The sequence below is a fragment of the Adiantum capillus-veneris genome, chromosome 3, assembly GCF_014529385.1.
Source record: "Adiantum capillus-veneris isolate H3 chromosome 3, ASM1452938v2, whole genome shotgun sequence".
In the NCBI taxonomy this organism is placed as follows: Eukaryota; Viridiplantae; Streptophyta; class Polypodiopsida; order Polypodiales; family Pteridaceae; genus Adiantum; species Adiantum capillus-veneris.
This window is the reverse complement of record NC_140933.1, coordinates 59,757,549-59,772,297: the sequence shown is the minus strand read 5'-3', so window position 1 is coordinate 59,772,297 and position 14,749 is coordinate 59,757,549. Positions and strand designations below refer to the sequence as shown.

Sequence of the window (14,749 nt, the reverse complement as noted above, 5' to 3'; positions counted from 1 at the left end):
CTTACAATTGCAACGTGGTTGATGTATATCTGACACATTTCCACCATTTGCTATCATGTCTGGATGGGTAAACACATTCTGAACAAGAACTTCCTTTACAGATCTTTTGCCGATTTCAACTTTGAAATCCAACACTCTGACCTTCCATGCTGAGCGGTAAACATTGATAGCACTAGACCTCTTGGCTCTTCTTGGTTGCATGAGGACCCATGAACCTTTGTTTATCCTTTGTCCAACCCATTGGTTCTCTGCACTTATTGAAGTTGATATTGTAATTGAGGATATGCTACTACTTGGCCTTCTAGGAAAAGTGCAGGTGTTGGTAGTTAGTGTGAGAGACCATAAACACCAAGAGCTTCTTGGGCGAGAAGACGTGGAAGCCATAGCTCTGAGAGAAAAGATTTAGTGAAGGAAGATTCGCTTTGAAAGCATCCTAATGGAGAGAAAGTGTTTTAGAATTCCAATATCTTGTGTGGGCTTAATGGTCACCCTCCAGTACGTTAATGACCATAAGAGAATATCAGCAGTGGGACCACACATGCACCTAACAGCTCGGTAAAACCAAAGAAGTTACGATGCCACAAACCTAGATTCATGAAAGTTTTTAGGATATTTTCCTATTTTTTGAGTCTTTCCACGTATTTTCCTACGTAATGTAGCCCTTCTGCTCATTGGACGCGCTCTATTTTCTCTCTCCTTCATATAGCCCTCCAAATGACCTCCGAAATTTCCTAATGAGAATGGACGCATACTGATTGTCTGACTAGGAAGTGGTTGATTTGTTTTTGTCATAAGAACGAGTAGTCCTTTAGTTCACTTTGGTGAGATCGACACTCTCATTAAGTCTCCGTGCCCCACCCCGAGTCGCTTCCTTGCATATTGACATTATGTTAGTACAAAAGAGCTATGTTGCAGACGTCCGTCGCGACGACCCGCTAACAAATATGGTTAAGCAAGAAAATACCATCGCTCAACAAGAATGGAAAGAATTTATGCATCCAAGACTTAGGCCTACTACAAGAAATCAAAGGCAAGAAGTCATGCATAACTATGAAGAACGAAGTCATTCTCGCAATCAAATCCCTACTTCACCGGTCCATCCAGATGCATCTACATCAGCTTCACATTCGATAAATGAAGCAGCTAACTACATACAAATTTGTAGTAAGAATGACAAAGCCATCTTAGAAGCCATCCAACAGGTAAGCACTAAATGTGAACAACTCCATCTTCAGTTGCTATTTGTTCAATCCCAACTTGCAGCTACTGAAGCCAAAATAGATCAAGTCTATGGGATAGTTCAACATTTGTCTGAGATCGCTGCATTGGCACAAATTGCTAATAAACCCACAATAGATTTGATCCCCGGACGCAATATCAATGGATGCCATATCCTCAGTTCAATCCTGCCTACAACAGAGCATACTATTCTGAGGTATGGATTAAATTTACCCAAGAACAATCCTTTCAATTGGATGCTCTTTGGGATTCTGGCTCTGTTCTTTCCTATATCAACCAATCATTGGTTCCAGCACATCTTGTCCAAAGTCTGTCTTATGGCATCACTGTTCATATGCTGATAATTCAAAGGGACGCATCAACAAAATAGTTCTTTGTAAGCTGGCATTAGGGACTGCTAAGATACAAATGTATTTGTATTTACATCCTCATCCTAATACAGATCTTACCATTGGCGCTGATCTAATTTCCCAGCTTACCACATTTACTATTCAACATGATGCTTCTATTCACTTTTCTCTGGATGATCTTCCCTATAATGTCCTCACTAAGCCACGTGGATATTTTTTACTGGGGGGAGTAGTTCCCATGCTCCCAAATCCTCACAAAGATGAACGGTTTTTACAATGGTTTGTTGATGAAAGGATCAAATACTCTAACCAACTTGAGGACATTGCTTCTCAGCTTGCACAACAAACAAGTGACAACCCATTGGCCTTTTGGGACAGATAAGAATATTGGATCTCTTTGTCTGGTGACCCTAAGCCGACAGGGCTTAAGGCTACACATCTTGGTATGTCTCTAGAGGACACTAAGTTATGTCATGAGGAGATTAATCATCTTGTTGCAGATAGATTAATTGCTTCATCCAACGATGAATTCGCATGTCAGGCATTTTATGTAAATAATCACTCTAAACAAAAAAAGGAAAAAAGAGATTGGTGATTAATTACAAACCTATCAATGACTGGCTGGAACACAAAAGATTTCCTTTGCCCCTAAAAGATGAATTGCTACGAAGGATAAAGAATTGTCGGGTCTTTTCTAAGTTTGACCTAAAGAGTGGCTTCTGGAAGTTCAAGATCAAGCCTCATGACAGATACAAAACCAGTTTTGTTGTCCCCCAAGGTATGTACGAGTGGAATGTGCTTCCTATGGGACTCAAGCCAGCTCCTTCTCTCTGTCAGGAACGGATAGAAATTCTCTTTGTTGATTGTAGAATTTCTACTTCTCTATATTGATGATATCTTGATCTACTCTAAAGATGTTCAGAGCCATGTCAAGCACCTTCAACTCTTTATACAAAAGTTGCACAAGACAAGGTTGGTACTAAGCTTAAAAAAGATAGAGCTCTGTAAGCCACAGGTCGAGTTTTTGGGAATTGAAATTTTTGCAGGATGCATTAAAATGCAAGAACATGTATTGCACAAGCTACAAAGTTTTCCCAATAAACTCAAGGATCGCAAAGAAGTCCAATCTTTTATTGGATGTTTACAGTGGATTTCTCCTCACTACCCTCAAGTGGCCAAAGACTTATTACCCTTCAAAAGTCTTGAAAGAGGTAAAAAATTCTTTTGCTCTGATGAGCTATCACAGGCAGTGATGAAGATCAAGCGGGTTTGTCAGAATCGTCCTCCCCTCAACATCCCTATTGATAAAACTCTTATGGTTTATTCCGATGCCTCTGAGGAAGCATGGGGAGGCATTCTTTGTGAAGATCATAATGGAACCCCCATCATCTGCCGATGGGCTTCAGGGCGCTTCAAGGATGGAGAGATCCAGTACCATTCAATTCAAAAAGAACTTTTGGCGAGAGTCAATGTTGTTTTATCATTTCGCCTATTTCTTATAGGAATTCCTTTTACACTTCGAAGTGACCTCAAACACTTTGATAAATTTCTAAAAGAAAAGAATGCTGGTAAAGTTGGGAATGCTCGAATTTACCGATGGGCCTACAAGCTCAGACACTTCAATATTTCCTATGAATATATTCCCGGGCATAAAAATAATATTACAGATCTTCTTTCTCAAATAAAAAGTGACCAAAGCACTGATGTCATAGAGAAGGAATAAAGAAAGATAAGCAATGATGCATAAAAATAATATTACAGATCTTCTTTCTCAAATAAAAAGTGACCAAAGCACTGATGTCATAGAGAAGGAATAAAGAAAGATCAGCAATGATGCAAGCAAAACCCACTAATGTAAAAAGGTACTTTACCTAAAAATGTAACACGTCGACTCACGTAAATATCACGCAAGTGCTCAATCCGCTATAAAACGGAGGCCTTGCTTCATTGTAAGGAGAGAGTTTTTTTAGCAAGCTTACTAACCTTTCGTTATTATCTCGTTATCATCTCCATAGCCCTCATACCTTTACCCATTGTAACTATTTACCACCATTGTCAATACAAGGATCTTCAAGGTTTTACTGTGTATCCATTATCTCTGTGTTGTATCCATTGTCTCTGTGTTCTCTTTATTATCCCTTTGCTTCCGCCCTAAATTGGTATATGTATATATCTATATATATATATATATATATATATATATATATATATATATATATATATATATATATATATATATATATATATATATATATATATATATATATATATATATACACACACACACACACACACACACACACACACACACACACACACACATATATACACGTTAATATTATGTAAACTTTGCTTATAGTATAAAATTATCATTTCTACTATCTTATTCAGATTATCTTTCACTAATTATAAATTAATGAAGGATTAACGCCATATTTGCATGAAAAAGATAATATAAAACAAGGACATAGAATTATAAATTTTGAAAACCGGAAGAAAACAAGAGCACCTAGTTTTTGGTTATCCGAATCTGCAATCTCTGGAGCGTAGCCTCAGCTCTGATACCACTGCTACAAACGGATGTGCGAGGGCCCTGCAAAATACTAAAATAGCACAATACATACCATAAAACGATAAATTGACATACCAGAGTCGTCGCACATGCACATAATCAAGCTCAACATGAACACACACACACACACACACACACACACACACACACACACACAGGGCGATGGAGAACGTGTCGGAGCACCTCCTAGAGCAGGGTGCTACGCTGGCACGGTGAGAGAGAAGAGAGAAGAATAAGACGAACGCTGGGTGCAATCTCCCCTTGTGCAAGAATGAGCATTTTTCTCTTGCACGTATTTCATTTATAGATTCTTCAATGCTCAAAAGTAAATAATAAATGTACAAATCCCATATCCATAACACTTCGTCCTTTGAAACTAAGTTTTTTTCATTTAGGAGGACTAAATGTTGGAGTAAGCCTTTAGCTTACACCCAGTATGTGAGCAATCCATAAAGCTAAGCATATTAGCATGCATCCTTATGGATACAAACTTCTTACATAGTATTCCCGAACACATTCTTCTCACGCATGATACACATTATAGACACATGCTATTTTCCCCTTGCCACAAGTGGTGCATATCACTTTCACTATTTATTACCACTTTCCATCTAAAGCCTATATAAAACCATTATGCTAAACTTGTATTCTTTCTCTAATTCCAATCAATCAAGCAAGGTTCATTTCATCATATTGAGTACTCTCCATTTAATCTACTCTCTCTATTTCCTTGGTGCTCACACAATGATGAATGCCACATTTGCCTATCCATATGCACCATAGCACTAACATGTGGCATCAGAGCCAACAAGTAATTAGTACGTCATAATTACAATGGTACTATTGTGTATGCACTATTTGAACTAATAGACTCCACCATTTTTGCATTCCAAAACTGAAGAGTTAAACATTGCCAACTCATTTGCTAAGATCGTGCTTTACACACAATGTCCACCAAGAACACTGACAAGTTTAATGGCATCAGGTTTCACACATTACGAACAAAAGTAAAGGGAATACTTGTGAGAAAGAATCTTTGGGGCATTGTAGAATCGCCATTTGGCTCGAAGAAAATCTCGATACAAACCTTGAATGCTCAACAATAAGCCGAAGATAAGCAAGCACTTGAAATTGTCATCACAGCCCTCGAAGATGACTTCTCCACCACATTGATGATGCTATGTCCGCTCTTCATGCTTGGCAAACCCTAGAGCATTTTTTTGGTGCTCGAGGTAAGCACTCCAAAATGAGCCTCGAAATTCAACTTTATGGTCTCACTATGCAAAATTAAGAAACTTGAAGTATCTCAACCCAACTCGGTTATGTTCCGGTACAAGCTCCAAATGAGAATAAAATAGCCGTCCTCCTTACAGCTAGACCAAGTAGCTTTGATAATATTGTAATTGTGCAGTACGATATCTTTTTTCAACATCCCTGACATGCCTTCAAGATGTCAACATAGCCTTCAAGACGAAAGTATAGGTGACAGAATTTGGAGAGATACGCTCGCTTTGCATCCGCTGAAAACAGCCCAGAGCTTCCTGGCCCTTCCCTTGTTCAGCATGTCCTGCAATCAGTGCATTCCAAGAGTCCACATTCCGGACAGGAAGCTCCTCGAGCACTTTTTGTGCTTTCTGAAGTGCACCACATTTCGCAAACATGCCGACCAAGGCGTTGCCAAGCACAACATCATTTTTCAATAGCCCATGTCTAGCAATATCAGCAATAATGTTTTTGCCCATATCAGCATCTTGCGTAGAGCCGCATGCCTTCAAGATGCACGCGTAGGTGATTGCATCTGGAAAGAGGCCCTCGCTATGCATCCGCAGACAACAGCCTAGAGCTTTCTGACCCTGCTCGTGTTGCGCATAACCTGCAATCAGTGCATTCCACGAGACGACATCCCGGACACGAAGCTCCTCAAGCACTCTTTGTGCTTTCTGAAGTAAACCACATTTCGCATACATGTCAACCAAGGCAGTGCCAAGCACAACATCATTTTTTAACATCCCCCGACTAACAATATCAGCGTGAACTTTTATGCCCATATCAGCATCTTCGGTAGAGCCATATGCCTTCAAGATGCATGCGTAGGTGATTGCATCTGGAGATATGCCCTCACTTCGCATCTGCTGAAAACAGCCCAGAGCTTCCTGGCCCAGCCCCAGTTGGGCATATCCTGCAATCAGTGCATTCCACGAGACGACATCCCGGACGCCAAGCTCCTCAAGCACTCTTTGTGCTTTCTGAAGTACACCACATTTGGCATACACTTCGACCAAGGCATTCCCAAGAATGACATTTTTTTGCAACAGCCCCTGACTAACAATATCATCGTGAATTTTTATGCACATATCAGCATCTTGCGTAGAGCCACATGCCTTCAAGATGCACGCATAGGTGATTGCATTTGGAGAGAGACCCTCACTTTGCATCAGCTGAAAACAGCCTAGAGCTTTCTGGCCCTGCTCCTGTTGCACATATCCCGCAATCAGTGCATTCCAAGACACGACATTCCGGACAGGAAGCTCCTCAAGCACTTTTTGTGCTTTCTTAAGTGCACCACATTTGGCATACATATCAACCAAGGCATTGCCAAGCATGACATTTTTTTGCAACAGCCCCTGACTAACAATACCAGTGTAAATTTTTATGCCCATATCAGCATCTTGCATACAGCCACAAGCCTTTAAGATGCACGTGTAGGTGATTACATCTGGAGAGAGCCCCTCGGTTCGCATCCGCTGAAAACAGCCCAGAGCTTCCTGGCCCTGCCCTTGTTGGGCATATCCTGCAATCAGTGCATTCCACGAGACGACGTTCCGGCCACAAAGCTCCTCAAGCACTCTTTGTGCTTTCTGAAGTAAACCACATTTCGCATACATGTCGACCAAGGCATTGCCAAGCACGACATTCTTTTGCAACAGCCTCTGACTAACAATATCAGCGTGAATTTCTATGCCCATATCAGCATCTTGCATAGAGCCACATGCCTTCAAGCTGCACGCATAGGTGATTGCATCTGGCGAGAGGCCCTCGCTTTGCATCCGCTGAAAACAGCCTAGAGCTTCCTGGCCCTGCCTCTGTTGTGCGTATCCTGCAATCAACGCACTCCAAGAGACGACATTCCGGACAGGAAGCTCTTCAAGCACTTTTTGTGCTTTCTGAAGTGCACCACATTTGGCATACATATCGACCAAGGCATTGCCAACCACAACATTCGTTTGCAATAGCCCTTGATTAACAATATCATCATGAATTTTTATGCCCATATTAGCATCTTGCGCAGTGCCACATGCCTTCAAGATGCACGCATAGGTGATTGCATCTGGAGACAGGCCCTCGCTTCGCATACGCTGAAAACAGCCTAGAGCTTTCTGACCCTGCTCCTGTTGTGCGTATCCCGCAATCAATGAACTCCAACAGACAACATTCCTGACAGGAAGCTCCTCGAGCACTTTTTGTGCTTTCTGAAGTGCACCACATTTGGCATACATATCGACCAAGGAATTGCCAAGCACGACATTTTTTTGCAAAAGCCCCTGACTAACAATATCAGCGTGCATTTTTATGCCCCTATCAGCATCTTGCATAGACCCACATGCCTTCAAGATGCATGCATAGGTGATTGCATCTGGAGAGAGGCCCTCGCTTTGCATCCGCTGAAAACAGCCCAGAGCTTCCTGTCCCTGCCACTGCTGGGCATATCCTGCAATCAGTGCATTCCACGAGACGACGTCCCGGACACAGAGCTCCTCAAGCACTTTTTGTGCTTTTTGAAGTACACCACATTTTGCATACATGTCAACCAAAGCATTGCCAAGCACAACATCTTTCTTCAACAGGCCCTGACTAACAATATCAGCATGAATTTTTAAGCCCGTCTCAGCATCTTGCATAGAGCCACATGCCTTCAGGATGCACGTGTAGGTGATTCCATCTGGAGAGAGGCCCTCATTTTGCATCCTCTGAAAACAGCCTAGAGCTTCCTTGCCCTGCCCCTGTTGCGCATATCCCGCAATCAATGCGCTCCAAGAGATGACATTCCGGACAGGAAGCTCCTCGAGAACTTTTTGTGCTTTCTGAAGTGCACCGCATTTGGCATACAGATCAACCAAGGCATTGCCAAGAACAAAATTTTTTTGCAACAGCCCTTGACTAACAATATCATCATGAATTTTTATTCCCATATCAACATCTTGCGTAGAGCCACATGCCTTTAAGATGCATGCGTAGGTGATCACATCCGGAGTGAGGCCCTCGTTTTGCATCCGCTGAAAACAGCCTAGAGCTTCCTGGCCCTGCTCCTGTTGCGTGTATCCCGCAATCAATGCACTCCAAGAGACGACATTCCGGACAGGAAGCTCCTCAAGCACTTTCTGTGCTTTCTGAAGTAACCCACATTTGGCATACATATCGACCAAGGCACTGCCAAGCACGACGTTTGTTTGCAACAGCCCCAGACTAACAATATCATCGTGAATTTTTATGCCCATATCAGCATCTTGCGTACAGCCACATGCCTTCAAGATGCACGCATAGGTGATTGCATCTGGAGAGAAGCCCTCGCTTCGCATCCGCTGAAAATGGCCAAGAGCTTTCTGACCCTGCCCCTGTTGAGCATATCCTGCAATCAGTGCATTCCACGAGACAACGTCCCGGACACCAAGCTCCTCAAGCACTCTCTGTGCTTTCTCAAGCAAACCACACTTCGCATACATGTCGATCAAGGCATTGCCAAGCACAACTTCTTTTTTCGACATCCCCTGACTAACAATATCAGCATGAATTTTAATTCCCATATCAGCATCTTGCTTAGAGCCACATGCCTTCAAAATGCACACGTAGGTGATTGCATCTGGAGAGATGCCCTCACTTTGCATCTGCTGAAAACAGCCTAGAGCTTTCTGGCCTTGCTCCTGTTGAGCGTATCCCGCAATCAGTGCATTCCAAGAGACGACATTTCGAACAGAAAGCTCCTCAAGCACTTTTTGTGCTTTCTGCAATGCGCCACATTTGGCATACATATCAACCAAGGCATTGCCAAGTACAACATTTTTCTGCAACAGTCCCTGACTAACAACATCATCATGAATTTTTTTGCCCATATCAGCGTCTTGCGTAGAGCCACATGCCTTCAAGATACATGTGTAGGTGACTGCATCTGGGGGAAGGCCCTCGCTTTGCATCTGCTGAAAACAGCCCAGAGCTTCCTGACCCTGCCTCTGCTGGGAATATCCTGCGATCAGTGTGTTCCAAGCAACGACATCCCGTAAAAGAAGCTCATCGAAGACTTGTTGCGCCCTGACAAGTGCACCACACTTGACATACATACCGACCAACATGTTCCCTAAGTATGTGTTCTTTTCAAGTAACCCACTATCGCGAATATCAGCATGTATCCTACTACCTAGGTACAAATTCTTCGTCTTAGCACAGTCTTTAAGTGAGCTCACAAAAGAAAGACTCATTTTCTGTCTCTCCATGTTTGCTTGCGGAGCCTTTATTGCTGCTTTCTTGGCGGTATTGAGAGAGAAAACGAATCTGTGTGTGTGACTGTGAGTGGATTTACCGAAAAATGTGTGTGTGTGTACAAAAACAGCGTTCTTACACACCGTTCCATAAAGGCGACCCCCAGCGCACGTCTCTTCTGCTGTGGGCTGTTTGCCCGGACGGTGTGCTCTTGTCATAGCCGAGCTTCCATTTGTTTACCCTGCCACGCAACAAGCTTTTGCATGTTTTCCACCTTCTTCGTTGTATCCATGCTATGGTGAAGCTGGTCATCGTCACTTGCAAGCTGCTTCCGCTATTCGACATTAGACTGGGTTCAGACTGCCGGGCCAAGGAGTTCAGCTCTACGCGCATGTCCACCGTGGCGGTTGGAGGAACAGGATCGTCTACAGTAGACGAGGGCACTGCCTTAAAGTAAATGTTAAAATTGCTGGCTCAAAGTGTTATTAAATTATGCTTGGCGATTCATAGTAGTAAATGATATAAATTGTGATCTGGGTTGTGGAAGATATGTGGTTTGCAGTAGTAACTTACTGAAAAAGTATGGTGCAGGAGAGGAAGTATTCAAGATCTGAACCAACATGACCCACTCCTCAGGTGTTGTATGTTACTCTTGTTGAGAGAATTTCTTGAGAACAGCGTTCAAAAATGACTATTTATTGCATTGTGTCCTAACGTTTGCAACCTTTCCAACAAGATGAAAAATACACATTACGAGGGTTACAATCGAAAACCTGTTCCTATCATTTTACGTGTTCACTAAGGTCACCGTTGCGCTGGCTGCTGTAACTCAAGCATGTTTCGACTCATGAGCAAAAATTCGCATTGTCACACTGAGTTAACCTTCCTCGAGTAGTTTAAGGCGAGTTCCGTAAGGCGCGAGGTATTGAACTCTTTGAGAGGCTGTGTGTAATGGTCTCACACTTTGACATGAGCTAAAGTATAGAATGTTCCCTAACCTTGAGCTAGATTTTTTTGGGCGAAAAAAACACCTTAAAAAATGAACAAATTCTAACATAGAATAATAGGTATCATAAAATCTGAATCTCAAGGCATTTTCTTTGTATTGATTCATTGCCTTAAGGGCTTGAAATGAAATAATTCAACATTTGTGAGGATGGTCTGTCTTTCCTTGTTACTGGTTCACATGTAATTGATGGTTTGGTAGCATTACTGCCCTCGCCACTGCAACCAACCAAGGCAATTCTCAACATGGAGAATCACCAAATCAAGGCTCAGCTATGCCATGCAAGCCCGCCTTGGTTTCTAGTGAAGGGGCAAAAGTAAAAGGTCCTGAAAGTGAGCCAGAAGCCACCGATTCCGTACATTTATCAACCCAGAATGTATTAGGCTCTAAACAGTCTGATTCTGTCGTCATTGGGTCAACGAAGTTCACAGAGCAATTGACAAACTTGAAGACTTGGTGGAAAGATGTTCACGATGCTTACAAATTAAAGAGGACTCTGACACATGGAGTTATGGTACAAGTCCTATTTTTACAATACACTTGGGACCAAGTGGCCAGATCGAGAAAGTTACGAATTGATCAGAAAGAAATTCAAAGGCCGTCAACGATCAACAGATGATGTCATTCCAGGTTTTGATAGTAGTGACAACAAGGAACAAGCACAACAAAAGGTATTGCTAGCCCGAAGCATTGCAACGGATTTGGAGTCAAGAAAAATGGATCTTAACAGACATAGCACTGTGTTCACAGTGGTACAACACCCAAGTAATATGAGAGTTCTACTAGTCGTCAAAAGTTGCTAAAGCAGATTGACGTTCACGTGCACAGAGTTGCTCCTATTTTGAAATGGACTGTGATCAATTGGTACAATATTTTTGTGAGCACTTGGAAGTTGGTGGACCTTCAAAAATGAAGGACCGTATGAGACAATGGAGAACCTGGATTGAGGCAGTAGGCTTATTAAGATAGGTGTGGGCATGGGTTGGGAAAAAAATGAACCACCATACGTGAGACAAATTAGCTAAAGGGAGAGAATCTCACATGATGGAGAACCAAGATTGAGGCTTATAATTAAGTTAGGTGAGGGCATCGCCTTCATTCCACACAATGAATTGAATTTGCACTCAATGGAAGAATTACAATTGAATTGAAATTTAAGGGTGTGTGAAGATTTACATTACAAGAAAGCTCTTAGGCTCAATAATGTTACAAAGAGGAATTAACCAGCTTAATTAAGCTTCAAGACATTGTAAAACTTGGAAAAAGGCGAGGGCTATGGTGGGGTGAAGGGTTGGAGGATTTAGTTGGATGTAGCGGCAGTACAATGCATGCAGCTCATCATGTTGTCCAATCAGCTGGTGACACCGCACCAGCTCTTCAATCGACTCTTCAAAATCTAGCAGGAGGTCCTCAGAATAGCATGTCTCGCCTACCATGGTTGCGCCATCCGCATCCATCATACTACATGACATGCGTATCCTCATCATCATCGTTATGGGCACCTGTGTCACGTGCATGGCGTGCATCCACGTCATCCTCGGCGCATGCTCTGTTAGCATGACCCTGTCCTACGGCGATGCCATCCGCCTGTGCAACGCCGTGCCCTGCGGTCCTGTGGCCGTAACAGTCAGACTCATCACATGAATTTGCGATGATCTCGCTCATGCCATCTGTATCTGCACTGTAATCAAGCCCTCCAGACAGATTTGCGCTATACTGGCTGTAGCTATCTGAAACGAGCAGCCACATTGCCGGCCTGGTGTTACTTGAAATCTTGCAGAGGACGTCGTACTGTTGTAGTGGCCCTCCTTAGAATCTACAGTACTACGACTGAATGTTGTATGTGCTGCACTGAATGCAGTCCTGGAGCTTCCTGCTGTGCAATTGCTGAGCCGGCTACTGCAACTGCTCATCGCATTGGCTGACGCCGCTTCAACGTCATGCAAGAGGTGATCCCCGTCGCGGATAATGTCGAACCTGCAATTAAAGGACTCTTCACACTCAAAGGGTTCGTACAAAATGTCGTCGCCAAGATGGGCTTGGTTGTCCAGGACGAGTTGGGAGGGCTCCCTGGTTGACCATGTGGTGGATGCGGAAGGAGTCGCTGTGGGGCCGATAAGCACAGGTCAGCAGGTAACAAGTCTTAACAACAAAAATAGCAATCCAATGCATGCACGCATGCAGTCCACCTTAAAAACATACCCTTGCTCGGCAACTCCCCATTGGCCTTTGGCCCTATGGCCATGGCGTCAAAATTCCTCCCTATAGACCCTGCCTAACGGCAGTGCCAACAAACGGTTTCCGGACCCGCCATGAGAGGGGCTCGTGACTGGGCCTTGAATGAAGACCCGGCCATGGGATTTCTGGCGGGATGGTGGATGGTGAGGATCTCGAGGAGATCCGACAGTGAAAAAAAAGGGGAAATTACCAAAATACCCCTCTAATTTGAGGAAATTCCCAAAATACCCTTCAAATTTCAAAAATCCCCAAAATGCCCTTCAAATTTTTCAAAATTCCCAAAATACCCCTGGTTGTGAGACTAAATTTCTCGAAAAATAAATTTTTCTGTAGGCCTTCACAAGAAGAGTGATTGTCTATCGTACAAGATGCTAAAACTACAATTTGAGTTGGTTACGTAGGCTTTGGAGATGAATTGCTTCATTATTTTTAGACATAATTGCCTTTTTTGCGATGGTAACTGGTGACAAATTACATGCTGAGCACTCAAAAACGGATCTCAATTGTCAAAAACGAATGAAGATTAGAAAATCTTGAACATTCCAACCAAAATAGATACAAGGGTATTTTGGGAATTTCCTCAAATTAGAGGGGTATTTTGGTAATTTTCCCAAAAAAAAAACAGCGGCGCTTCCCCCACCGCGACTCGAATCCAGACGGGCGTTGTGGCAACTCAATGTGCTAACCGGACGCGCGCGATGATTTGGTTGAAATGGAGGTGAGTTTATGTGTATTTATGCTTGTCTGAGCTTACGTCTCGGATGTCCGAGTTTACAAAATTTGTTTGAGTTTACTTTTTAAAATCTAATGACGAAGCGCGTCTCTGCTTTTGTGCGTGGGGTTCTCCTCCTGGATCTCATGACGGGGTCTTCATTCAAGACCCCGTGTTCTTTAGTCCTGAGGCGGCCCCAGACCCCAGACGCACACCATGTCCATCGACTTTTCGACGAAAATCACGACCTAGCAGCAAATTATATATATAAGCGGACTTCTTTTTGGTGTAATTGAACGCTGGCGGAAATGGTGCAAGACTTCTTTGGCTCGGGTGCAGTCTGAACCCACCCTCAGGTCTAAGTCATTTAAGAAGTGGGGAAGTGCATCGCCACATCCACGTGGCAGGGGGTAGTGTTTGTGTCAAACGTTAAAAAAATTGCAAGACCGAGGGATGCCGACGTGGCAATTTTTGCGTCGATCGAGGGACGTCAATGTGATAGTTTTGGTTGACCACGTGGAGGGGTTGGTATGAAAGGCATGATTTCAGGTAATGATGGTTGAGAAGGGACTTCAATTTGCGTGGGTTGTGGGTCAGACTCAAGTAAAACCTTGGTATGCTTGATCGTCAGAGGGTGGGGAGTGGGTAGCGTAACAGGACAACAGCGCAAGCATGTAAAAGGTGGGCGACAGGGCATTCTTTCTGCATATGTGAAGGTGAGGAAGTGGACGAGTGTGGAGCAAGGATGGCACGTGATCGCCAGAAGGGGCAATCAGGGGGGCTTACTCTACGCCCCAAGCCGGCCAACAAAGGAGGCAAGGCACCTAGCAAGAAGGAGGCAGGCAGACTTTGCCACGGAAATAGTGGGTGTGCAGGAAGAAGGTGAGAGATGGTGGCCTCCGAAGAAGGAGGAACAAAGCACTGCCCCTACAAAGTGAGTTGCAATGCAATGAGGACCCTGTTGAAGACGATGTGTCCGATGAGGGTGTCCCATCCATGAAGGCTATGCGCGGTAGGTCAAACTGGCGCATAGGGAGAAGGCTAGTGCGAGACATGTCGTCCTCGACCGTGGCTGCATGTGAGAAAATTGAGTCTGATGAGGGTGCCCCATCCATGAAGGCTATGTGTGGTAGGTCGAATTGGCACATAGGGAGAAGCTG

General features: G+C 43.5%; 1 protein-coding gene and 1 pseudogene across 1 annotated transcript; both read right to left on the bottom strand.

Annotated features, from left to right (window-relative positions):
- Positions 1 to 5,111: 5,111 nt before the first annotated feature.
- LOC147460989 (pentatricopeptide repeat-containing protein At2g39620-like) lies at positions 5,112 to 10,089 on the bottom strand. Its single transcript, XM_086508649.1, has one exon. It carries the CDS (start codon positions 9,849 to 9,851, stop codon positions 5,607 to 5,609), a length of 4,245 nt encoding a protein of 1,414 aa, XP_086364775.1. The 5' UTR covers positions 9,852 to 10,089; the 3' UTR covers positions 5,112 to 5,606.
- Positions 10,090 to 11,793: 1,704 nt separating this feature from the next.
- On the bottom strand, positions 11,794 to 12,811 carry LOC147460988 (uncharacterized; annotated as a pseudogene).
- Positions 12,812 to 14,749: the final 1,938 nt, after the last annotated feature.